The sequence below is a fragment of the Camelina sativa genome, chromosome 15, assembly GCF_030686135.1.
Source record: "Camelina sativa cultivar CO46 ecotype springtype chromosome 15, ASM3068613v1".
In the NCBI taxonomy this organism is placed as follows: domain Eukaryota; kingdom Viridiplantae; phylum Streptophyta; class Magnoliopsida; order Brassicales; family Brassicaceae; genus Camelina; species Camelina sativa.
The window spans coordinates 16,108,612-16,132,993 of record NC_141894.1 but is presented as its reverse complement, the minus strand read 5'-3'; the positions used below and the strand labels follow the sequence as shown (position 1 = coordinate 16,132,993).

Here is a 24,382-nt window from a genome sequence, read left to right as displayed (position 1 = left end):
AAATATTAAATCAAAAACAAAAAATAGGTAAAGACATTATTTCAATTCACTTTAAATAACATATTAAACATTTATAATTATGTTTATAGAAATAAACCTTATAGATTTTGTGCAATTAAAATTTGAAAAATATACTAAAATGATAATACTGCAATTTTAGGCGGTTAAAGCGGTCGTCTAGGCGGTGCTATAGTGCCTAGCGCCTAGGCGAGGCGGAGGCAAACGCCTAGAACGCTTTTTCGAACACTGTAAAATACAATAATTTATGATTTAGTCTCGCGGTGTACCGCGGGTGAAAACCTAGTTATTAACACTTATTGTAGTAAAGACTAATATGTGTAATAAAAATATTGCAATAATGGACCATAAAACATGTGTAATAAAAATATTTTCAACGGTACATCTGTAACACCCGCAAACGTTTTTTTGGTAATTTGGTGAGGGTGTCGATCGACACCATAGGAGGTGTCGATTGACACTGACTGTTTTCTGGTTCGACCGGTTCGATTTAATTATCGATTTTTGGTCGGTTTAGTTTGAGGAGAACCATTAAACCGTGATATTTAACTGGGGGAGCAACCTAGGTCGTGTTTTGTGGTTGTCCAGCCGCTGAAACAAAAGAGAAAGAGGAGAAAACATCGTTCTTGAGTTTTTGGGAGGTTTTGTGAGATTTCAAGGCTTTGTGGGTGAGATCTTGATGTGGGAGTGAGGATTCAAGGCTAGGAACGTGTGGGAAGCTTGCTGGGAGTGTGGATTTGTCCATTGTTGGTCAGAAACTTCCTGCAAAGAGGTGAGTGCATGACCATGGCTAATCTAAGCCTTTGATTTCCTTGTTCTTGCTTGTTTGTTGCCTGTTTGTGTGTTTTTCTTGCTGGGATTGGTTGATACAGGTTCCTACGGATGTATAAGGCTTGGGTTTCGAGTAATGGACGATTTGGATGAGATTTGGGAGCGAGATTCGACTCTCGACTTCGCCGCGATCGCAGTTGCAGAAGGAGTGTCGATCGACACCACTTGGTGTCGGTCGACACCAGCAAATTGGGCATCGATCGACACTGTGGGGTAGTCTCGGTCGACACCAAGGCCAGTGTCGGTCGACACTTGGCTGGTGTCGGTCGACACCTCCCTTCCAGCGAGATGATGTTTGATTTCCTGGTTTGTTTGTTTTGTTTGTTGTTTGTTTGGAACATTGGAATCATTGTTGCTTGTGTGTATAGCCCAGTAGATGGGAGGATTGCCTCACTGAGTGTTTATCAAATACTCATGCATCTCAATTTGTGTTTGTGGTGTAGGTAAAGGCAAAGTGTGATCGTGGAATCAAGGCAATGAAGAGGAGGATGTTCTAGGGACTCGATTGGATGTTGTCTGGCATTGCTAGGTTGCTAGAGTTGAGTCGTTAGAAACATTGCTAGGTTGCTGGTTTCATGTTTCTTGTTATTTGGTATTTGGATATTGCTTATGCTATGATGTTGGATTGTTATTGGTTTATTATTGGATTATTATTGGATATTGGTTTTGTTATTCCGCTGTTGATTGTGAATATGGTTAGGTGGCTAGTGGGTATGGGACCACTAGTCGTAGTTTATTTATATATATATATATATATATATATATTATGTATTATTATTATTTTTTTTTAAAAAGGGTCGGTCCTTTCATTTTGGTATCAGAGCCCTTACGGTTCTAGGTTTGGGTTCACTAGGTTTCTGTTGTGATGTTTGGGATTGCATGTCTTGATTGATTATGTGAGTTAGTCAATTGTGTGTGGCATGGAGTCCTAGAACATCCTCTTCGAGCCGACTGTGTGATTCCACGGTGAGTTTATGTTTCGGTGTTAAATAGTAATTGTTTGCTTAGTCTTCTGTTCATGGTAGTGCAGATGGCTAGACATGATGCTGTGGCTGGTCGTGGTCGTGGACGCGGACGTGGTTGTGGACGCGGACGTTGTCGTGGTAGGGGCAGAGTCCTAGTGGTTAGTGAGACCGAGGACCAGAGTGTGACAGCTGAGGGTGTTGGCGAGTCGCAGGATGTTCCAGGGGATTCCGTGAGTGTGGCAGGAGGGGGCGGTGTTGATGCTCCAGTGGCCGGTGATGCTAGGATCCCGGGTGTGGGAGTCCCAGCGGGTGGAGTCCCTGATGTTGACGTTGCGGCTATGCTAGCACATGTTTTGGAGCGGTTACCACCAGTGGTACCGGCTCAGGCTCAGGTAGTGCCACCAGTGGTGGCGGAGGAGCGGCATCAAGTGGCTGCAGATGTGAGAGTTCATGGACGTTATTTGTCTATGCTCAAGGAGATGAAGGGTCTTTTCACTGAGAGGTTTTCGGGTGGTACAGATCTTACTATTGCGGATGCGTGGAGGACGAGTGTGGAACGTAACTTCAATACTCTGAGATGTCCTGAGGATTTTTGGGTGGACATAGGGGTTTACTATTTGATTGGTGATGCTGAGTTGTGGTGGAGATCAGTGGCGGCTAGGAGAGTGCAGCGGGAGATGACTTGGGCTGACTTCGTCTTGGAATTCAACCGCAAGTATTTTCCTAGAGAGGCATTGGATTGGTTGGAGGTGTAGTTCTTTCAGTTGTCTCAGGGGACACGGTCAGTGCGGGAGCTGGACTTGGAGTTCAGTCGACTTCTTTGTTATGGGGGTCGGACTTTGGAGTCTGAGGAGGCTCAGATCAGGAGGTTTTTGAGGGATCTACGTGATGATTTGAGAGTTCACTGTAGAGGGCGGAGTTATGCTAAGCGTGCAGAGCTGGTTGAGACTGCAACAGAGATTGAGGAGGATATCCGGGCACAGTCAGTGGTGGTAGCTCCAGCAGTTCTGCCTAGGAAGGCTCAGCAGCAGGGTAGTTCTAGCAGGGGCGGTAAGCCTGCACAGGGAACCAAGAGGAGGTGGGATGCTACGCAGAGGCCGAGTGGTGCGAGTTGCTTCAGTTGTGGGAGCAAGGATCACAAGGTTTCTAGTCGTCCTAAGAGGAGTGCTCCGACGGCAGGGCCTCGGGTATGTTATCATTGTAGGGAGACAGGGCACATCAGACCCTTTTGTCCCAAGTTGCAGCCGGCAGCAGTGGCAGCGTTGCAGCAGGTGCAGCCTGGAGGTCAGCAGGTGGCACGGATTGAGCAGGCGCCACGGGTTTACACGACAACAGAGACTGGTGGAACCAGTGCCGGGACGATCACAGGTATAATTTCTGGTACTTAAACTTTGTGAATTTTAGTTGGTTTAAATTTTATGTTTTTCCTGTGATAAAGTGTTAGGTTCTCAACACATGAGGTTTGTGTAGGGACCTTGTTGGTGAGCGGGTTTAAGTCCCATGTTATGTTTGATTCTGGAGCTTCTCATAGCTTCATTACTCCGGAGTGTGCAGAGAGTGCGGGAATCAGAGGGGATCCCGGAGAGCGTACAGGCAGAGTTGCTGGAGGCAAGTTCCTGAGAATTATTGGACGAGCTAGGGGAGTTGATATTCAGATCGCATGAGAATCGTGGCCAGCGGATTTGCTTATCAGTTCAATGGAGTTGTATGATGTTATTCTCGGGATAGATTGGTTGCATCGGCATATGGTGCATTTGGATTGCCATCGGGGTAGAGTGGAGTTTGAGCGTCCAGGAGGGAAGTTGGTTTTTCAGGGTATTAGACCGACTTCAGGGAGTCTCGTGATCTCAGCCATTCAGGCTGGGAAGATGATCGAGAAGGGCCTTGAGGCTTATCTGGTTACTATATCTATGCCAGAGTCAGTGGGGAAGTCTACGGTTAGCGGTATTCCGGTAGTGGAGGAGTTTAAGGATGTGTTCCAGTCATTGCACGGATTACCACCATCTCGGTCGGATCCTTTTACCATTGAACTGGAACCGGGGACAATGCCGTTATCCAAGGCTCCTTACAGAATGGCTCCAGCAGAGATGGCAGAGCTGAAGAAGCAGCTAGAGGATTTGTTGAGTAAGAGTTTCATCCGTCCTAGTGTATCACCGTGGGGAGCGCCGGTGTTGTTTGTCAAGAAGAAGGATGGGAGTTTCCGTTTGTGCATTGATTATCGGGGTTTGAACTGGGTTACTGTGAAGAAAAGGTACCCTCTTCCCAGGATTGATGAGTTGTTGGATCAATTGAGGGGTGCTTCTTGGTTTTCTAAGGTAGATCTGACGTCGGGTTATCATCAGATACCGATAGATGAGGCAGATGTGAGGAAGACTGCTTTCATGACGAGGTATGGGCATTATGAGTTTGTGGTGATGTCTTTCGGGTTGACTAACGCACCAGCAGCGTTTATGAGATTGATGAACCGCGTGTTTCAGGAGTTTCTGGATGTGTCTGTTATCATTTTCATCGACGATATCCTGGTCTATTCTAAGAGTCCTGAGGAGCATGTAGTGCATTTGAGGGCAGTTCTAGAGAAGCTGCGAGAGCAGAAGTTGTTTGCAAAGTTGAGCAAGTGTAGTTTCTGGCAGCGGGAGATGGGTTTTCTGGGTCACATTGTTTCTGCAGAGGGGGTGTCTATATATCCGGAGAAGATTCAGGCTATCTGAGATTGGCCTAGACCGCAGAATACCACAGAGATCAGGAGTTTCCTGGGGTTGGCAGGTTACTACAGGAGGTTTGTGCAGGTTTTTGCAAGTAGAGCACACCCTATGACTAAGTTGACAGGGAGGGATGTTCCTTTTGTGTTGTCACAAGAGTGTGAGGAGGGCTTTGAGAGCCTTAAGGAGATGTTGACTACTACGCGAGTGTTGGCTTTGCCTGAGCAGGGAGAACCCTATGTGGTTTATACTGATGCATCTAGAGTTGGTTTGGGGTGTGTTTTGATGCAGCATGGGAAGGTGATTGCCTATGCTTCGCGGCAATTGCGGAAGCATGAGGGACCCTATCCTACTCATGATTTGGAGATGACTGCTGTAGTTTTTGCCTTGAAGATTTGGAGATCTTATCTTTATGGTGCAAATGTACAAGTGTTTACAGATCATAAGAGCCTGAAGTATATATTCACTCAGTCTGAGCTGAATTTGAGACAGAGGTGGTCGATGGAACTTGTGGCGGATTATGATTTGGAGATAGCCTATCACCCTGGTAAGGCTAACACGGTTGCAGATGCTTTGAGTCGGAAGAGGGTAGCTTCGGCTCAGGAGTAGGAGATGGAGTCTCTGGTAGGAGAGATCAGTGCTTTGAGCTTGTGTGTTGTTTCACAGGAACCGTTGGGTTTGGAAGCAGTGGATAGAGCAGATCTTCTGAGTAGGGTGCGGTTGGCTCAGGAGAAGGATTTGGGGCTGGTGAATGCCTCAAAGGATGTGGATTCAGAGTATCAGGTCTCAGATAATGGTACTATCTTGGTGCACGGTCGGGTTTGTGTGCCCAAAGATGAGGAGTTGAGACAGGAGATCCTGAGAGAGGCTCATGCGAGCAGGTTTTCTATTCATCGAGGAGCGACTAAGATGTACCGTGATCTCAAGAGTTACTATCACTGGGTCGGGATGAAGAAGGATGTAGCTAGTTGGGTCTCGAGGTGCGATGTGTGTCAGCTAGTGAAGGCTGAGCATCAGGTTCCTGGTGGTTTGCTGAAGAGTTTACCCATTCCTGAGTGGAAGTGGGATATGATTACTATGGATTTCGTGGTGGGTTTGCCAGTGTCCAGGACGTTTGATGCTATTTGGGTCATTGTGGACCAGTTGACTAAGTTAGCACATTTTCTGGCCATTAAAAAGACTGATGGAGCAGCGGTCTTGGCTAAGAAGTATGTGAGATAGATAGTCAGGTTGCATGGGGTGCCAGCGAGAACTGTGTCTGACAGAGATTCTAAGTTCACTTCGGTGTTCTGGAGGGCATTTCAGGCAGAGATGGGCACTAAGGTGCATATAAGTACAGCTTATCATCCCCAGACGGATGGACAGTCTGAGAGGACGATCCAGATGCTGGAAGATTTGCTGAGGATGTGTGTGTTGGATTGGGGTGGCCATTGGGCAGATCACCTGAACCTGGTAGAGTTTGCTTACAACAACAGTTATCAGGCGAGTATTAAGATGACTCCTTATGAGGCTTTGTATGGAAGACCATGTCGTACACCATTATGCTGGACTCAGGTGGGGGAGAGGAGCATGTTTGGTGCTAGTTTTGTTCAGGAGACCTTAGAGAAGATTCGGGTTCTCAAGATGAACATGAAGGAGGCTCAGGATAGGCAGAGGAGTTATGCTGACAGGAGGAGGAGAGATCTTGAGTTTCAGGTAGGAGACAGAGTGTACCTCAAGATTGCCATGTTGCGGGGTCCGAACAGGTCATTTTCAGAGACTAAGTTGAGTCCGAGGTATATGGGTCCATTCAGAGTGATTGAGCGGGTTGGACCAGTAGCATATAGACTGGAGTTACCTGAGGTTATGCGTGCATTCCATAAGGTTTTCCATGTGTCTATGTTGCGGAAGAGTCTTCGTGAGGGTGAGCAGGTGTTGGCTAAGATTCCTGAGGATCTTCAGCCTAACATGACATTGGAGGCGAGACCAGTGAGGGTTCTCGAGAGAAGGATCAAGGAACTTCGGAAGAAGAAGATTCCTTTGATGAGAGTCATGTGGGACTGTGATGGTGTTGAGGAGCAGACTTGGGAGCCTGAGGCGAAGATGAAAGCAAGGTTCAAGAAGTGGTATGAGAAGCAAGCCGCAACTTGAGCTTGTTTAGCCTGGTTCCATCTGTAATCCGTGGCTAGAGCGGGAATTGAGTATTCTAGCCCATCTCTCTTGTTTACTCGGTCGCTTGGGATTGTTGGTTGTGCGACTCTGTAACAAGATGAGGTGGTGCTCGGGGTACAAAGTTTCCGTGAGGCGGGGTTTTTTTGGAGAGAAGTTTCCCGAAATAGAAGTTTCCAAAAGTGGAAAGTTTATAAAAATGGAAAGTGCTAAATATGGAAAGTTTTTCGGGAGTTGAAATTTGTCCATTTTAGCGGTGGAGAGCCTTAGAGGGGCTTGTGTGGCCTTAGTGGCGGACTTTCGAGTCAGTGTGCCCATGTGTGGCGGTCTTTTTAGACATTGTGTGGCCTTTGTGGCGGGCTGTTTAGCCATTGTGTGGCCTTTGTGGCGGGCTGTTTAGCCGATTGGTTGGCCTTTGTGGGGGGCTGTTTAGCCAATTGTTTGGCCTTTTTGGCGGGCTGTTTAGCCAGAGTGCTTGTTTAGGCGGTCCTTCGGGACAGATGGTATTTGTGACGGTCCTTCGGGACGAGTGGCCTTGGTGGTGGTCCTCTTTAAGACATTTGTTTGGCCTTGGTGGCGGTCCTCTTTAAGACGTTTGTTTGGCCTTGGTGGCGGTCCTCTTTAGGACATTTTGTTTGGCCTTGGTGGCGGTCCTCTTTAGGACATTTTGTTTGGCCTTTGTTGCGGCCGTTGTGGCATGTATATGATCCTTGAGTGGTCATGAGGTATTCCAGTGAGGGGATATGTGGTTGGTAGGACATTGAAATGTTTTACGCGAGCCACGGGAAGGGAACCTGGATAGGGATAGGACTCAGACGTGTTCAGAATTGTTTGCTCGCGACTCTTGGAGGACTTAGGTTCTCCTAGTACTGCCATATTATGAGACTTTGTGGCTTGGGAATATGGTTGGTATATCGACTTCGAATGACGATTCGGGGGCGCGCTGTAGGGTGGCAACCCGAGAGACGAGTTTTGGATTTTTCTTTTTATATATTATGGCATGCGGGTTTAGGCCCGATGAGGAGCCAACATTGGCATGCAGACTTAGGTCTGATGGGGAGCCAATGAAAACTCAAGGTTTAGGCCTATGAGTAAAAGAAAGTCCAAAAATTCGAGAGCAAATAACGCCTGGAGCGTGAGTCTATCGCCTAGAGGTGACCTTCTGTAGATCGGTCGGAGGAGTGCGGGCAGTGGAGACGGTTGCACGGGAGTCCTGGACTGATGGTTGTATGAGATTCGAGGACAAATCTAGATTGGTGGGGGAGAATTGTAACACCCGCAAACGTTTTTTGGTAATTTGGTGAGGGTGTTGATCGACACTGACTGTTTTCTGGTTTGACCGGTTCGATTTAATTATCGATTTTTGGTCGGTTTGGTTTGAGGAGAACCATTAAACCGTGATATTTAAGTGGTGGAGCGACCTAGGTCGTGTTTTGTGGTTGTCCAGCCGCTGAAAACAAAAGACAAAGAGGAGAAAACATCGTTCTTGAGTTTTTGGGAGTTTTTGTGAGATTTCAAGGCTTTGTGGGTGAGATCTTGCTGTGGGAGTGAGGATTCAAGGCTAGGAACGTGTGGGAAGCTTGCTGGGAGTGTGGATTCGTCCATTGTTGGTCAGAAACTTCCTGCAAAGAGGTGAGTGCATGACCATGGCTAATCTAAGCCTTTGATTTCCTTGTTCTTGCTTGTTTGTTGCCTGTTTGTGTGTTTTTCTTGCTAGGATTGGTTGATACAGGTTCCTACGGATGTATAAGGCTTGGGTTTTGAGTATTGGATGATTTGGAGGAGATTTGGGAGCGAGATTCGACTCTCAACTTCGCTTGGATCGCAGTTGCAGAAGGAGTGTCGATCGACACCACTTGGTGTCGGTCGACACCATCAAATTGGGCGTCGATCGACACTGTGGGGTAGTGTCGGTCGACACCAAGGCCAGTGTCGGTCGACACTTGGCTGGTGTCGTTCGACACCTCCCTTCCAGCGAGACGATGTTTGATTTCCTGGTTTGTTTGTTTTGTTTGTTGTTTGTTTGGAACATTGAAATCATTGTTGCTTGTATGTATAGCCCAGTAGATGGGAGGATTGCCTCTTTGAGTGTTTATCAAATACTCATGCATCTCAATTTGTGTTTGTGGTGCAGGTAAAGGCAAAGTGTGATTGTGGAATCAAGGCAATGAAGAGGAGGATGTTCTAGGAACTCGATTGGATGTTGTCTGGCATTGCTAGGTTGCTAGAGTTGAGTCGTTAGAGACATTGCTAGGTTGCTGGTTTCATGTTTCTTGTTATTTGGTATTTGGATATTGCTTATGTTATGATGTTGGATTGTTATTGGTTTATTATTGGATTATTTTTGGACATTGGTTTTGTTATTCCGATGTTGATTGTGAATATGGTTAGGTGGCTAGTGGGTATAGAACGACTAATTGTAAATTATTTATATATATGTATATATATATTATTTATTATTTATTAAGAAAAAAAAAAGGGTCGGTCCTTTCAACATCATTCACCACCTTCGGTTTGAGTTAGAAGCATATTATGATGTCGATATTGGATGACACTCAACTTTAGAATGACATAATGACAATTTATTTGGCAACAGATAAAATAATTATACTAAATTTAACTAGATAAATAAATAAAATATAATAATTCAACAAGTAAAGATAACTCATCAAATTCTAAAAAAATTATATGTTTTACGAATTATATTTATACTAAAAATATTCAAAATAGTATCCCGCTGTTTGTCATATTTTACATCTAAGAATGTAAAAATTTGATTTGTTTTTCTGTTTTTTTCTCTAAGATGTTGCTAGATTAACATATATAGCTTGAAAAACTTAATCATAACTTAATCATAAGCTTGTCAAGTGACTGATAAGCTTCCAACTTGATCCTAAGCTTTTCAAGTGATTAAATGGGTTTGTTTAGTTTAGGTGTTAGATTAATATAAGAACAAGTATAATATGTTGTAATGTTGTAAAAAATAAATTATGTGAGATTTAGGAAACAAAGGTTGAAGTGCCTAAACCTAAAGTACTCTAAGAGATCCATCAAGAAAATTTACAATGTAGACATCAAAGAGTAATCTCTTTTACTGTTCTAGAGGGTTTGTGAGTGAGAAACAAATCAAGAATTAATGGTTTGTAATCCCTAAACTTATTTGGTAATAAAATTAAAATATTTAAAAACTAAATTTATGAAATAAAGAAATCAAGTATCATATAATGATGTAAATAATAATAACAAAAAAATACTATTGAAATTCTCAAAAACTTATGAATTGATTCCAAATAACATATTAAATTATGAAATCGAAAAAAAACAAAACAAACAAATATAACAAAAAAAAAAAAAAAACTAATCCCGCAGCGTAGCGCGGATACCAACCTAATATGTATAACGGATTCATGGTAATTACGTAAAATTTAAGGTTAAGACTTGAGATCATATGTCTCCTTAGATATTAATAGTAGAGAATCTTTTATAACTTTTCTTTTTCTTCCTATTTTCACCATAGGAAGGAAAGTAAAAAATTAAAAATTACTTGTACTAACTCATCCCCAAATAAATCTCCTACTTTGCATATACTTGGTGGATTGAAGTTTCAACGTTAATCAAAAGTGATATGTCTTTAAACAAACAGATTTGAGACTTTAAAAATAACCAAATTCTTTTTTTATGTAATGATTTAGTCTTTAACTATGGAAATTAATTTGGTCCACTGATGGTCCAAAGATTTGTGTGTTTTGTTTTGTCTGTAATTCATTCCACGCGCCAAAAGTGCGTGTCTACTCTTTACACGATGATGAACTCTTTATCATAATATATAAACTTTGGATTTTTATTGAATTTGAGTGGTTTCTTTGGTTGACTTGAATCTCAATAACAGAGGAAGAAAGATCAGAGCTTTCTACAAACCATGGAAGCAGAAGAAAGTACCCAAGATATCATCATCGTCGGAGCTGGAATCTCCGGTCTTGCCACCGCACTTGGGCTCCATAGGTATGCGTGTGTGTCAAAAGTATACGTTATATAGTCCATGTAAGTTAATTAATCGAAGTTGTGGTTACAGACTTGGGATCAGAAGCATAGTGTTGGAATCTTCTGAGAATCTGAGAGCCACAGGGTTTGCAATCTCCTTATATTTCAATGCTTGGAAGGCCATGGAAGCTCTCGGTATCTCTGAGAATGTTCGCAGTCTCGGTGATCGTTTTCAAGGGTAACTAACGATCAAACACTGTTACTATTAATAGAAACTATGAACTTATTTAGTTGACCTTTGATGCAGATGGGTGGTCACACCCATTTCTTCAGGGAATCCTCCTAAAGAAATGTTCTTTCCAGAATCTGAGTATGTATCTTATTATTCTCTCCTCTGGACTATTGACTAAACCAAAGAAGAAGAAACCTTTATTATAACTTTTGTTGAAATGGTTTTGTTAGAGAATATGAGGTTCGTTGCGTACAGAGGAAGTCGTTGTTAGAGGCTCTAGCGGGTGAATTGCCTGATGGGACCATACGGTTCTCATCTAAGCTTGTTCACATCGAATTGTCCGGACATTACAAGATGGTTCATCTCTCTGACGGGACTATACTCAAAACCAAGGTATTAACTACTCAGTCATGACGACTCATGTGTAAAATAGCTAGGCTGGTCATGTAAACGAATTTGTGGTCTTTAAAAGGTTTTGGTGGGGTGTGATGGAGTGAATTCAGTGGTTGGTAAGTGGCTAGGCTTCAAGAATCCGGTTAAAAGTCCCCGGTTCGCAATCCTTGGGCTCACTCATTTCCCGACAGGCCACGGATTAGGGAGAAGGTTCTTTCAGTTTTTTGGAAACGGTATACGTTACGGTTTCATCTCATGTGACAAAAACACTGTCTACTGGTTTCTAACCCACACCTCTACTGAAATAGGTAAATGAAACTTCTTGTAGATATATATCTTTGTTCATATCATTATTGATTCATCTCCTTGGCTTTGTTATAGATAAGAAAAACCGGGAAAAGATCAAACAGTTTGTGGTGACCAAGATCAAAGACTTGCCTGACAACATCAAGAGTATTGCGGAGACAGCTGATCTTGATAGTTTGGTGATGTCTCGACTGAAGTATCGACCCCCTTGGGAACTCCTTTGGGCAAACATTGCAAAAGACAACGTATGTGTTGCAGGGGATGCACTTCACCCAATGACTCCTGATATTGGACAAGGTGGTTCCTCGGCCATGGAGGACGGAGTTATCCTCGCTCGTTGTCTCGGTGAAGCTATGAAAGCTAAGAATCCGAAAGGAGAAACGGAAGATGAGGAAGAGAGTTATAAGCGGATTGAAGATGGTTTGAAGAAGTATGTAAGGGACAGGAAATGGAGAAGCATTGATCTTATAGCTACATCATATACAGTAGGTTTCATACAACAGAGCGGATGGAAGTGGCTGACCTTGTTCAGAGACAAGTTCCTGTCCTCTTTCCTTTCTTGGTTGCTGATGAAAAAGTCTCATTTCAACTGTGGAAGCCTCAGCCATTAATGAGCAAGCAGAATGGGAGTTTTAGTCAAAAGCTTATTATTGCTTCAAGACTATCATCATATAAACTCTCAGTAGAAAGGAAACGATTGATAAAGATACAAAGGCTCATTGGTGAACAAGATAACGTGATGAGAAAATAATGTATTTGACATTTTCTTACAATGAACCATTACATTTTGCAAATTAAAGTATCTCCTAATTTCACCTTCAATTACGAAAAAACAGGATAAATATTTTTTTAAGGATAATATTTTGAAGGATAATTTTCGTAAATATTACTAAAAATGTATTTTTATAATATTTTATTAATTCTTAAAATGTTTTACTAAGTTCGGATTTTTATTATTTAGAGAACTATGACTGTAACCACCGCTACTTAAGTGCCTTGTTTGACTAGCCATCCTCCTCCACCACCTCCACATATTACTTTAATCCATAACAGAACAAAAAAGCAGAGCTTTCTAAGCTTATCGACAAAACCATGGAAGCAGACACCCAAGATATAGTCATCGTCGGAGCTGGAATCTCCGGCCTTGCCACCGCACTTGGACTCCACAGGTGAGTGTGTGTTTGAGAATTGTGAAAGTATCTGCCTTTGAGTTATATAAACAGAGTAATTAAGTTAACCAGGAGTGTTCACAGGCTTGGGATAAGAAGCACGGTGCTTGAATCTTCTGAGAAACTAAGAGCCACAGGATTTGCACTTTCCTTTTATTTCAATGCTTGGAAGGCCCTAGAAGCTCTTGGTATCTCTCAGCATCTTCGAAATCACCATGATCGACTTCAAGGGTAACTAATAATTACTTTTTTTTCATAGCAATTATGTGGCAAAGGAACTTATCTATGATCTTGATGTAGATGGATGGTCGGATCCATCTCTGCTGAGAATCCTCCTAAAGAGATGTTATTACCAGAATCTGAGTATGGTTCTTGTTCTCTGGACTCCACATATGAATGTTATAACAAAAAGAAGAAGACTTTATAACCTTGTCGAAATGGTTTTTGTTAGAGAATATGAGGTTCGATGTGTACATCGGAAGATGTTGTTAGAGGCTTTAGCGGGTGAGTTACCTGAAGGGACCATAAGGTTCTTATCCAAGGTTGTTCATATCGAACTGTCTGGACACTACAAGATTGTTCATCTCTCAGACGGGACTACACTCAAAACCAAGGTAGTTACTACTTGTCCTGTGTGATGTTAACTGAGTTGTGGGTTTTTCTGAACGACATTTAGGTCTTGGTAGGGTGTGATGGAGTGAACTCAGTGGTAGGTAAATGGCTGGGCTTCAAGAGTCCGGCTTCAACTGCCCGGTTAGGAATTCGAGGGCTCGCTCATTTCCCAACAGGCCATGGATTTGAGAAAAGGTTCTTTCAGTTTTATGGTAACGGTGTTCGTTCAGGTTTCGTCCCCTGCGACCAAAATAGTGTCTACTGGTTCCTAACCCACACCTCTACTAGTTTAGGTAAGTGGAACGTTCCTGTAGATCTTGTTCATATCCTCTTTATTATCATTGACTCCTCTCCTTGCGTTTGTCAGCCGAGGAGACAAATCCTGAAAACATTAAACAGTTTGTGCTTAACATGATTAAAGACTTACCTAAATACATCAAGAGTGTTGTGGAGACCACTGATCTTGATAGCATGGTGATGTCCCGGTTAAAGTATCGACCTCCGTGGGAGCTCCTTTGGGCAAACATTGCAAAAGACAACGTATGCGTTGCAGGGGATGCACTTCACCCTATGACCCCTGATATAGGACAAGGTGGTTGCTCAGCCATGGAAGATGGAGTTATCCTTGCTCGTTGTCTCGGTGAAGCTATAAAATTTAAAAATGATCTGATGGGTGAAACAGAAGATGATCAAAACGAGAGTTATAAGAGGATTGAAGTAGGTTTAAAGAAGTATGCAAGAGAAAGGAAATGGAGAAGCATTGATCTTATAATTGCGGCATATACAGTAGGTTTCATACAGCAAAGCAGAGGGAAGTGGATGAACCTGTTCACAGACAGGTTCTTGAGGTCTTTCCTTTCTCGGTTACGGCTGAAAATGTCTCATTTCGATTGCGGAAGCCTTAGCATTAGTTCTCATGAAATGTAATCTTTGCACCAATTCTTTTTTTTTTTTTTTTTAATATATACTAGCTATGGAGCCTTCGGACCGGGAACTCATTCTAGTAAAATATTTATTACAAAAATTCTTTGATTAAATTTATTGGGATTTTAAACTATTTAATAAAAATTTCAAAAAATATAATTTGTTGAAACATTTTTTATATTTTATTTAAAAAATAATCTTACCTTCACATGTGATTAAATAAAAATAATTATCAATTCTACACATATCAAATTAAATAAAATTTTACGATTAAATGCTATGATATTACAGTTTATTCAAAAAATATTCTTAAAAAAATAATTTTACCTTCACATGTGATTAAATAAATAATTATCAATGCTACACACATCAAATTAAACGAAGTTTTAAGATTAAATGCTATGAGATTACATTATAGTCGTCTTACTTTGTTCACATTTATTCGTTGTAACCTTTCGTTTCCATCTTTTCGATGTCACCTTTTATCTGTGTCTCTTCGTCGTAACTTTTCATAAAAAAAAGTTTTAAATGAATAAGTTCAATCTATAGTCGTGTCATCTCTTTGCAACCTTACAATCATCTTTTTGTATATTTTATGAACCGCTACAACTTGTGCTCTTGTTGTCAAATATGATATATAAATTATTATATATTTTTTAAAAATGCTAATATTATGAATACATTGTATAAGACACTATAAATTTCCTAAATAATCGTTTAATAAATTACAAATATAAAAAATATTAATTGAGGACCATTCTTAAAATGACATAATGTTTATTTTTTAAAATTCATTTCAATTAATTATTTTAATATTTTTTTAGCATAACTCAAACATAATTCTATTTCTATTTCCAAAATCAATTTTTACTTCATAAAAGTGAGTATAAATATTACTATTCAAACAGTCAGTAAGAAAATTACCAATCCTCTCAAATTTGAATATAACTTTTTTTTTTTTTTTGTCAACAAGAGATCAGCTCAGACGAGCCAATTGGTAGGGAAATCGTTTACAAACAAAACTTGGTGCGGAGATGTACGCGCTTGGCGTACCAAAGAATCCGCCCTTACATTAGCATTTCTAGGAATTAAAGATAAAGAGAAAGAAGAGAATTCCTCCCTATCAGTTTTGATGTCGTCAAGGTACGCCGAGAACGCTGGCCAGTCGGAAGGGGAAGACACCATCTTCACCAAATCTGAGCAGTCGGTATAGAAAGCCACCTCTCTGAAGTCATGGCCGATCATGCAGCGCATCGCCCAAAGGAACGCTTCAACTTCTGTATGTAATGGAGAGAGGCTTCGCCGAAAATTCTTGGCTCCCAAAAACGGCAACTCTGTCTGGACCGAGGTACAACACCATCCAGCACCTGCATACAAATTCCCTGCTTTCCAAGTGCCATCTATGAAACACGGTATCCCGAATAGACCAAAGGAAGGGAAGCAGTAGCCACCCTAACTGGTATCTCCGAAACACTTGGGATAATGGGATAGGTCACTTGATCTTCCTCTAGCTGAGCCTGCTGCCACGCTGCAGCTTCTCCCTCTGCTACCCTAACAATATCCTCCGGCCGCTCAATTATATTGTCAAAGACACGTGCATTCCTTCCTTTCCAAATAAACCACATGAGCCAAGGGAAAGCCGCAACATGAGCCCCAGGATTCTGCTGCCCTAAAAAGTGATCAACATTTGCATATACCGATTCTGTCGGAAAGAAATTAGGACCCACCGGCACATGTGCTAGGGCCCAAACCTGACGGGCCGGAGGACACACAAAGATAGCGTGATTTATTGTCTCCATATCCGCACCACATCGTACGCACCGTAAATCACAAGCAATACCCCGTCGTCCCAAATTTGCAAAAACCGAAATACAACCAGATAAAACCTGCCACATAAAATGCTGGATCTTAGGTGGACAACGAGCCCTCCACACGCTAGCGAGTAGGGGGTAATTTCTGGGCCAGAACCAGTGGCCGCAAAAGTCCGAACCACGTCATGACGTGCAGTGATAGCCTGATTTGACTGTATACCGCCCAGTTTTCGTGAAGTGCCAACCGAAAGGATCATCCTTTTGGTTACCACCCAATGGTATAGCCCTTATCAATGCAACATCAAGTGGATCAAAATGCTCATCAAGCATATCCATACGCCAAGTATTAGTTTGTCGATCAATTAAATGATTCATTTGAAGAGAAGGGTCCTGTAACGGGCCCTTACTTAAAGCTGGTCTCGGGAATTGAGCTGGTACCCAAGGGTCAGACCATATAGAGATGGTGTCCCCTGAGCCAACCCGTTTAATAAGCCCTTTACTTACCAGAGAGCGAGCAGAACAGATACTCCTCCATCCATAGGAGGGAGAGTATGACCTAATCGGATCCAAAGGATGCGTATTCCTATAATACCTACTCTTAAAAACCCTGGCAAACAAAGACTCTGGAACGTCTATCAGACGCCATAGTTGCTTGGCCAGTAATGCCGAATTAAAGTCATCCACATTCCTAAAACCCAGACCACCCAACTGTTTGCTGACACATAATTTCTCCCAGGCCAGCCAATGCATGCCCCCTGTCTGACCATTAGTATTCCACCAAAAATTTGCCACCGCACTGGTAAGCTTGGATGTAATTGTTTTTGGTAATCTAAAACAAGACATCACAAACGTTGGAACAGCAGTAGCAACAGATTTAATCATCACTTCCCTTCCCCCTTTTGAAAGCAAATTTGCAGTCCAACCATTCGTCCGACTTTGAATCCGCTCACGAACAAAAGAGAATACCTTGGTTTTAGCCCCACCCAAACTTTCGGGTAAACCTAAATATGACCCCATACCTCCCAGAGCTGTGAGCCCGAGAACATCCTGGAGCTCAGTTTTTGTATGGTCATCAATCTTGTGCCCAAACTGTACCGAGGATTTTGAGAAATTTATTTGTTGACCCGAAACAAACTCGTACTGTTTTAAAATATCTAAAATAACCCGACATTGTCCTCTGTCCGCCTTACAGAAAAAATGACTATCATCGGCAAACAACAAATGCGTAATAGGCGGGCATTTGTTCGCCACTTTTATCCCTGTAATAAGCTTATCCCTCTCTGCTTTCCGTATATTAGCAATCAAAGCCTCTGTGCATAAGATAAACAAATAAGGAGACAGAGGATCACCTTGTCGCAACCCCCTTTGTGGAACTATCAAACCATTCGGCTGACCATTAATAAGAACCCTATATTGTACCGAAGTGACACAAAACATTATCCATGAAACCCATGACTCTGCAAAACCCATCTTCCGTAACAAAGCTGCCACAAAATCCCACTCAACCCTATCGTAAGCCTTACTCATGTCTGTTTTGATGGCCATAAATTTCCCCTTACAAGACGGATTTGTACGTAAGCCATGAAACATTTCTTGAGCAATAAGAATATTATCTGAGATCAGCCGACCTGGAACGAAAGCCGATTGCGTCTCAGAGATAAGACCAGGTAAAACCCTCTTAAGCCTCTGACATAAAATCTTAGAAATGATCTTATATCCAACGTTGCACAAACTAATCGGACGTAATTCTGCCATTCGAGTAGGCTTGGCCACCTTTGGAATAAGGCAAATATGAGTTCGATTTAGGTCCTTATCAAAAACTCCCTCCACCAAAAAACCATTAACCAAAGTCACAAGGTCCGTCTTAACTATACTCCATGCTTTTTGGAAAAACAAAGCTGTCATCCCGTCCGGCCCAGGGGCTTTATCCGGATGCATCATAAACAAAGCGGACTTGACCTCTGCCTCCTTAGCGGGTCTTGTCAACTGGTCATTATCCTCGACTGTAATAATCGTATTGACCTCCCTTAGGACCTCCTCAAAATTATCCGGGTTTGTTGAAGTAAACAAATCCTCAGAATATGATACCGCCGTATTACAAATATCCACATCCTCAGTTGACCAGGTGTCATCCTTATTAAACAAACCAGTGATCCGATTACGAGCCCGTCTCTGTTTTGTTAAGGCATGAAAATATTTGGAATTTTTATCCCCCAATCTCATCCATTTACTCCGACTCTTTTGATACCAATAAATCTCCTCATCCCCATACGCCTGACGTAAACGATTCTGTAAATCCGAGATTGTGGAAGGGGGAATTGAATCATCCACCAGAGCTACCTCCAACTGCCGCTTTAAATCATCAATGGTTTCCCTACCGTATGGGACTTGTGATTTACGCCACTGAGAAATCGCCTTCCAACAATTCCCAATTTTTTGTACGAACGTATTTGAATCCTGGACCAAATCTCCGTCCCACCCTGATGCAATCGCATCCATTAGTCCCCCCTTACCAATCCAGCCGCGGTCAAACATAAAACTCCTTTTCCCCCGTGGCCTTTTTGCCCCAACACTAACCACTAGGGGCTTGTGATCAGAGGCAATCATTGGTAAGTACTCCGTCACAGTGTCCGGGAACAAATCATGCCAGTCCTCATTCCCTAAAGCCCTATCCAACCGACAGCGAATAGGCTTTTTATCGCGCCAACCCCTCCAAGACAAACAATCACCAAGATAGGGAAACTCCAAAAAACCACAGTCCTGAATCATTCCATTAAAAGAAAGAAACGAGGAAGGATGGCGTAATTTCCCACCACGCTTTTCATGATTACCTGTTAGCTCGTTAAAGTCACCAACTACAAACCAAGGGGTGGACCGAGTTGAACTAATTCTTAAGAGACGTTCCCAAACCAAATCTCGATTCTTAGGGACAGGATCACCATAAACAAAAGTTAAATGTATTATCTGACCTTTGAAAACCGCTTCAATGTCAATTAATCTGTTTGATTCAAACAAAATTGAGACCTGAAAATCACCTTGATTATAAAATAGAGCCATACCACCACTACACCCGATAGGATCAATTATTTTTAAATTTTTATATCCAAAATGACCAACAAACTTTTCCAAAATAGAAGTAGGTTGTTTAGTCTCCATGAGGAATAAAAAGTCTGGCCGATGTTTGGTCCATAGATCCCGAAGATTACCAATTGTGGCCTTATTACCCAGGCCTTGACAATTCCAACTCACAATATTCATAAAATAAAATTAAAAGTTAGGGGAATAAAAAACCCCAAGTTCACCTCCTCCCACCCTTGAGCAGATGAAAAAATAACAAACTCAACACCCGTTTGCACAAAACCCATTATTGCAATGTATCCCAAAAAACCCAGAGGACTACAAATATGATAGGAAAGCAGAAAAAGATTGTATTCAAAAAATAAGGCAGCAAACCACCTAAAATACATGGGACAGCCGTAGTCCAACAGACCAACAATTACTAACAATAAATAAAACTCCCGGTACCAAGGCAAGACAAATATAACAACCTCCCGGCAACAAGAGGCCTTACCAATAGAATAGAAAAACAAAAAACCCTTGTAAAAAGATAACAATCTCAGCCGGCCCAATATGATCCCAGTAAGCGGCCTCCTTCGGTCAACCATAAACAAAATCTGAACGAAACCATCAAAAATCCATCGATGAAACCAGAATAAGAGAGAAGCGGAGAACCAAGATAAGGGCGAGCAATGATGTATTATTACTTGCAGAAAAAGATACATTGGGTACAACCCAAAATAGAACAAACCAAAATCACAAAGAAAAACCAGAACATAAAACAACTACAACCATACGGAACATCCGTAGATAACTTATTCCCTAAGAACAAACGCTGAGAAATCAAATAAAACAAAGAAGACCAAACCAAAGGTTGCTTCCGGAGAAAAAACCAAAAGACATAGCCCGCATCCTCATCCCCTTGCCGCCCTATACTGACTAAACACATTAATCAACTGCTGGGTTTGGAGGCTTTCCTCCTTGGTGAGAACCGAGTTTCCCATTCAGTCCAACACCTTTTGCTACAGCCTTCTTCCTCGGAGAGGTTAGAGAAAACAAGTTCCGCTTCTTTGTGCTAGCACCTGGGAGAGCACCCTTTTGCTTGACCACTTTGGCCCGTGAAGGATGTATTGTTCCCCCTATTTCCTCACCCTGTGACTTATCCTCCGAGACACCTTCCACAACATCACTAACCGTTTCCATAACCGCTTGATCAGAGAGATCCCCTTCAATGGTGCTCTCCTCCGCAACCTGCTCATCCGTAAGGAGAGAGTCCTCCTGGGAAATGTCTCCTGACGCCAAACCTTGCTCCTCCATGATAGTATCCATAAAACTCAAAGTGTGGTCTTCCTTAGTAGGAAACTCCTGACCCAGCAAGTTACTAAGATCATCAGAGAAAAGCACCTCTTGCTGCGACAGTGCCAGTGAACCTGAAACTGTTACACTTGCGTCAGCAGGAAACAGAGTCTTACATACCCTCTTGTCCGCACCTTGTGCAAGAACCGACATTGACTCCACAGAAGGAGCCCCCGTAGCCACCGTCTCCTCCAAACTAGGACCCAAGAAATCATCCAGCATCTTCTGCTCCTCAGCAGTAAAGTTGTGTCTCACATCACTTGTACCAGATTGGACTTGATCATTCCCCGAGATAGGGACCTGTGAGGTTGAAACAGGACCAGAAACCATAGGAGTTTTCTTCTTCACGAACCTCTCATCTGCCTGCGCACCCCTTTTATTCTTCCACCACTTACCGCCGAAACCCTGAGCCGCCCGATGATTAACCGCCTGAGAACCAGCACCACGGCCATTCCCACTAGCAGAACCTTGATGAGGCACCCCTAAATTAGCACCACCCAACCCCGAAGCATTACCACTAGGCAAGCCATTCACCATCGCACCCTTATAGCTCTGAAGTTTGTCCTCTGGCCGAGGTTCAGAGTTATCTTCCAGCCGCTGTTTCCCCTTGTCACCAAATAGTGGGCAGCGGGATATGTCATGACATAGACTGTAGCAACGCCGGCAATACCCAAATAGACGTTCATACCTCAGAGATATTGTCGTCTCCTCTCCACTATGAAACTCAATGGTGGCATCAAAGATCAAAGGCTTGAAGCCATCCAGCAGAATCTTCACCCGTCCATTATCCAAGTCAACCTCCTCTACCTCTCCCAAGTCAGCACCGATAGTACGAAAGGTCTCATCTGCCCAAGAATGCAGAGGGACACCCATCACACGAACCCAAAACTTGATGTGATAAGGGTATCGCGGATCCACCACCGGCTCCCATCTGACCAAGGAGAGCATCCAATGATAGAAATGATAGGGCTCCATCTTCTGGACCTCCTGAATATCATCCTCGTGATCAAAATCGAACTGAAACCGTCCCAAACCCAAATCAGCTCCAATAACCCTCTCCTCCATCTTCCAAATCCGCGGTAGCATAAACAACAATGCTTTCATATCTTGCATCACTGGATTCATGCATCTACCAATCAACGTTTTAGCATAGCCCTCAATCAATGCCGTATTATCAAATTGTGGAACCTTAATCTTCAGCTTACCCCCTGACCCAGAAGAACTCCCTTTCGCACCCTGAAGTAGCAAAGCACTCTGAGACATCACTCGCAGTGGTAAAAAACACCGTGATAAACACCCAAAACAAGAGAAAGAACAACCCCGGTAATCACACTCAAAAGGAACGCAAAAGAAACTTAGTAGAAAAGCTTGTTGGAAGAAAACAGAATGAGGAATAAGCACAGACCATGGAAAGTATTTATAATCAGGCTCGAAAGACCAATCCGAACTGACACTTAATGTCGGAGCCACAAAAGGAGAAGAAATCTCCATCCCGTAAGAACCGCTACCCAGATATCCAGAATCTCGACCCTGAATTAACGCCCATGATAAACCATAATCAAAAGCTTGAAAAACCAAGAGATTCCCTGAAGCATTATCTCCGAATCCCTGGGTCAACGCCCTCTCACTCCAACCAGTCAAGATCCAAAACAATTCAATCAACTCGATATCCACGCCAAAAAAACGCAAACCAGAAGAGGGATTAATGACTGATCGCTCTTCCTTGAATCCTCCCTGTGAATCCAAAGAGGAATCTGGAGACAACTGGTAAAGCCCCAAAAAGAGAAATCCAAATCCCGCAGATCTCCATCGCAAATAGAAAAGATTATTATCCAGCAACACAGAATCAAACAACCAAGATCTCAAGACGAAATCCACCCTCATCAAACCCAATCAAAACCGAAACAAAAACCAAATCCCACCCTAGAAACCGATCGCCATAGCTATGAGAAAAAGATTTTCTCGAGAGAACTTTTTTTTTAGAACACTAAACAGTTCAAATTTGAATACAACTTAACAGGAAATTATCATTTATTTTATTTATTTGAATCAAAGCTCAGTTATAAATAAATAAATAAATAAATAATGTAATAAATATTAAAAGGAAACAATAATAGTTAGAATTTTTTTTTTTGTCAAACATTGGGCCAAAACAGGCCGGCCCATTAGTCAAATCTCTACATTCGTAGGGGGCAGGATTTGATCCCTGGTGTAATGGTGCCTTGTGCATTAAGGACTTCCATCTTTTAATAAACTGAATATTCCCAACATTAGAAAATATAAATATTTTATTTTTGTTTTCACTTTGATATTTCATAATCAGATTTTTTTTAAAAAAAATAGAAATATAAAAATCCATATTGTTTTCTATAATACAATTAGTTTTCTAATCAAAAAGCATGAGAATAGACAAATATATACGAACCAATATGCTCTCATTTTTGAAGAACCAACTTGAACCACACTTTTAAACAGCTAAAAACAAACATTTTGGTTTGGATTCATACCGATAGAATAATAACCCTCTAAGAAGCATATAGTTAAAGAGAGTATCTTAAAATTACTTAAACGATAACAAAAAATTATTTAAATATATTTTGGTTTTGTAGACACAAACATAGATATCAAATTTACCAAAAAAATTGCAACGGTTCATGAAATAAATCAAAAGTTTTAATGGTTCATCAAATAAACGAAATTTGTCGTGGTGTGATTAAAAAGTTGCAACAATTCATTTAAATATATTTTAGTTATTTTAAACTAAGAAATAATAATTTATACATGAAAAGTTCATCCAAGTGATATGATCTTAAATATTAAATATACTAATGTTGTAATGGTTCAATTAAACGGCTAAATGTATTTTAATAAATTAAAATTAATTATTTATGAAGATGCATATTTTGAGACTGAATATAATTAAATATTACAACGATTCACAAAATATATCAAACTGCAATAGATTTCTCATAGTGATGAGACTTCACTTCTAGCAAATTCTCTTTTAACTAATACAAATATAAAGAAAATTTGAATACAATGATGAGAAGTCATTTATATATAGATTTCTAAAGATGCAAACATTTGAATAGACACAACTGTTTGTAAGAGACACAACTTTAATTTAACAGACACAACTTTTGAGTGAGACGCAACCATTGTAATTTTCTTTCAAAAAAAAAAAATAAAATAATAATATTTCACGAAAAGGTACGACATAAAATTACAACTGTTGTTGGTATTTATTCAGATTGTTATTATTATATAGATTAATAGTGAAAGAAGTTTTCTCTTTGTGCCTACAGTTTCAATAACCTGTTAAAATGTGCATATCGCCTCAGTTATAGCTTCAACTTCAACATTAGTGCGGCAATCTGCCTCCTTGGTGAACTGATCTGTGACTTGGATTGGGCCAGCCTCAATGTCTAAGACTTTTTCGACTTAGGTTACTGATTTGGCAGTGATGTCAACAGTTGGGGGTTCCTGTTGGTTAGTAATTGGTGAAACCAAAACTGTTGCAGTAGCTAAACTCTCATTAACATGAGTGACAACCTCGTTGGACAAGGTAAGATCCCGAAACCAGACTATTGTGTCCGGTTCAAAGCCAGAGTTGAAACCAACCCTGCCATTAATGCTTCCAACGAGGGTCACTGGAAGTTCAGCCTCAGACTATTTTTGAGTCTGACGTTCTTAGAACAGAGCTTACTCTGCCTTCCATCTTCCACCTACGCGCGGTAGAAGCAGAGAGGATACACTTCTCCTTTCTCTCTTCCGGGGGGCGGGGGGGGTACCAGTATCGTTACCTCGAACCATGGTGGGACTTCAATATCATGCTGAGTCATCACCACTTTAGACCAATTCTCATGAACTTTAACCTATA

At 41.7% G+C, this 24,382-nt stretch overlaps 3 protein-coding genes across 4 annotated transcripts; 2 read left to right on the top strand and 1 right to left on the bottom strand.

Moving 5' to 3' along the window:
• The first annotated feature begins 10,384 nt into the window (after positions 1-10,384).
• LOC104747000 (monooxygenase 3) lies at positions 10,385-12,367 on the top strand. The gene is made up of 6 exons (XM_010468562.3): positions 10,385-10,663; positions 10,734-10,880; positions 10,950-11,012; positions 11,105-11,267; positions 11,347-11,575; positions 11,649-12,367. The coding sequence occupies exons 1-6, from the start codon at positions 10,581-10,583 to the stop codon at positions 12,182-12,184; spliced, it is 1,221 nt and encodes a 406-aa protein (XP_010466864.2). The 5' UTR covers positions 10,385-10,580; the 3' UTR covers positions 12,185-12,367.
• Positions 12,368-12,517: 150 nt separating this feature from the next.
• LOC104746999 (monooxygenase 2) lies at positions 12,518-14,378 on the top strand. Of its 2 annotated transcripts, none has more exons than XM_010468561.3 (6): positions 12,518-12,742; positions 12,827-12,973; positions 13,043-13,105; positions 13,194-13,356; positions 13,419-13,647; positions 13,722-14,378. In XM_010468561.3, the coding sequence occupies exons 1-6, from the start codon at positions 12,666-12,668 to the stop codon at positions 14,279-14,281; spliced, it is 1,239 nt and encodes a 412-aa protein (XP_010466863.1). In that variant the 5' UTR covers positions 12,518-12,665; the 3' UTR covers positions 14,282-14,378. The 2 variants fall into 2 exon arrangements, 1 of the variants encoding a protein (XP_010466863.1); XR_015582742.1 differs by having other exon boundaries at positions 12,576-12,742; positions 13,429-13,647.
• An 881-nt stretch (positions 14,379-15,259) lies between these two features.
• On the bottom strand, positions 15,260-16,077 carry LOC147926712 (uncharacterized). Its single transcript, XM_087487175.1, has 2 exons — positions 15,706-16,077; positions 15,260-15,616 (listed from the first exon to the last, which is right to left on the bottom strand). Exons 1-2 carry the CDS (start codon positions 16,075-16,077, stop codon positions 15,260-15,262), a joined length of 729 nt encoding a protein of 242 aa, XP_087343301.1.
• Between the last annotated feature and the right edge of the window lie 8,305 nt (positions 16,078-24,382).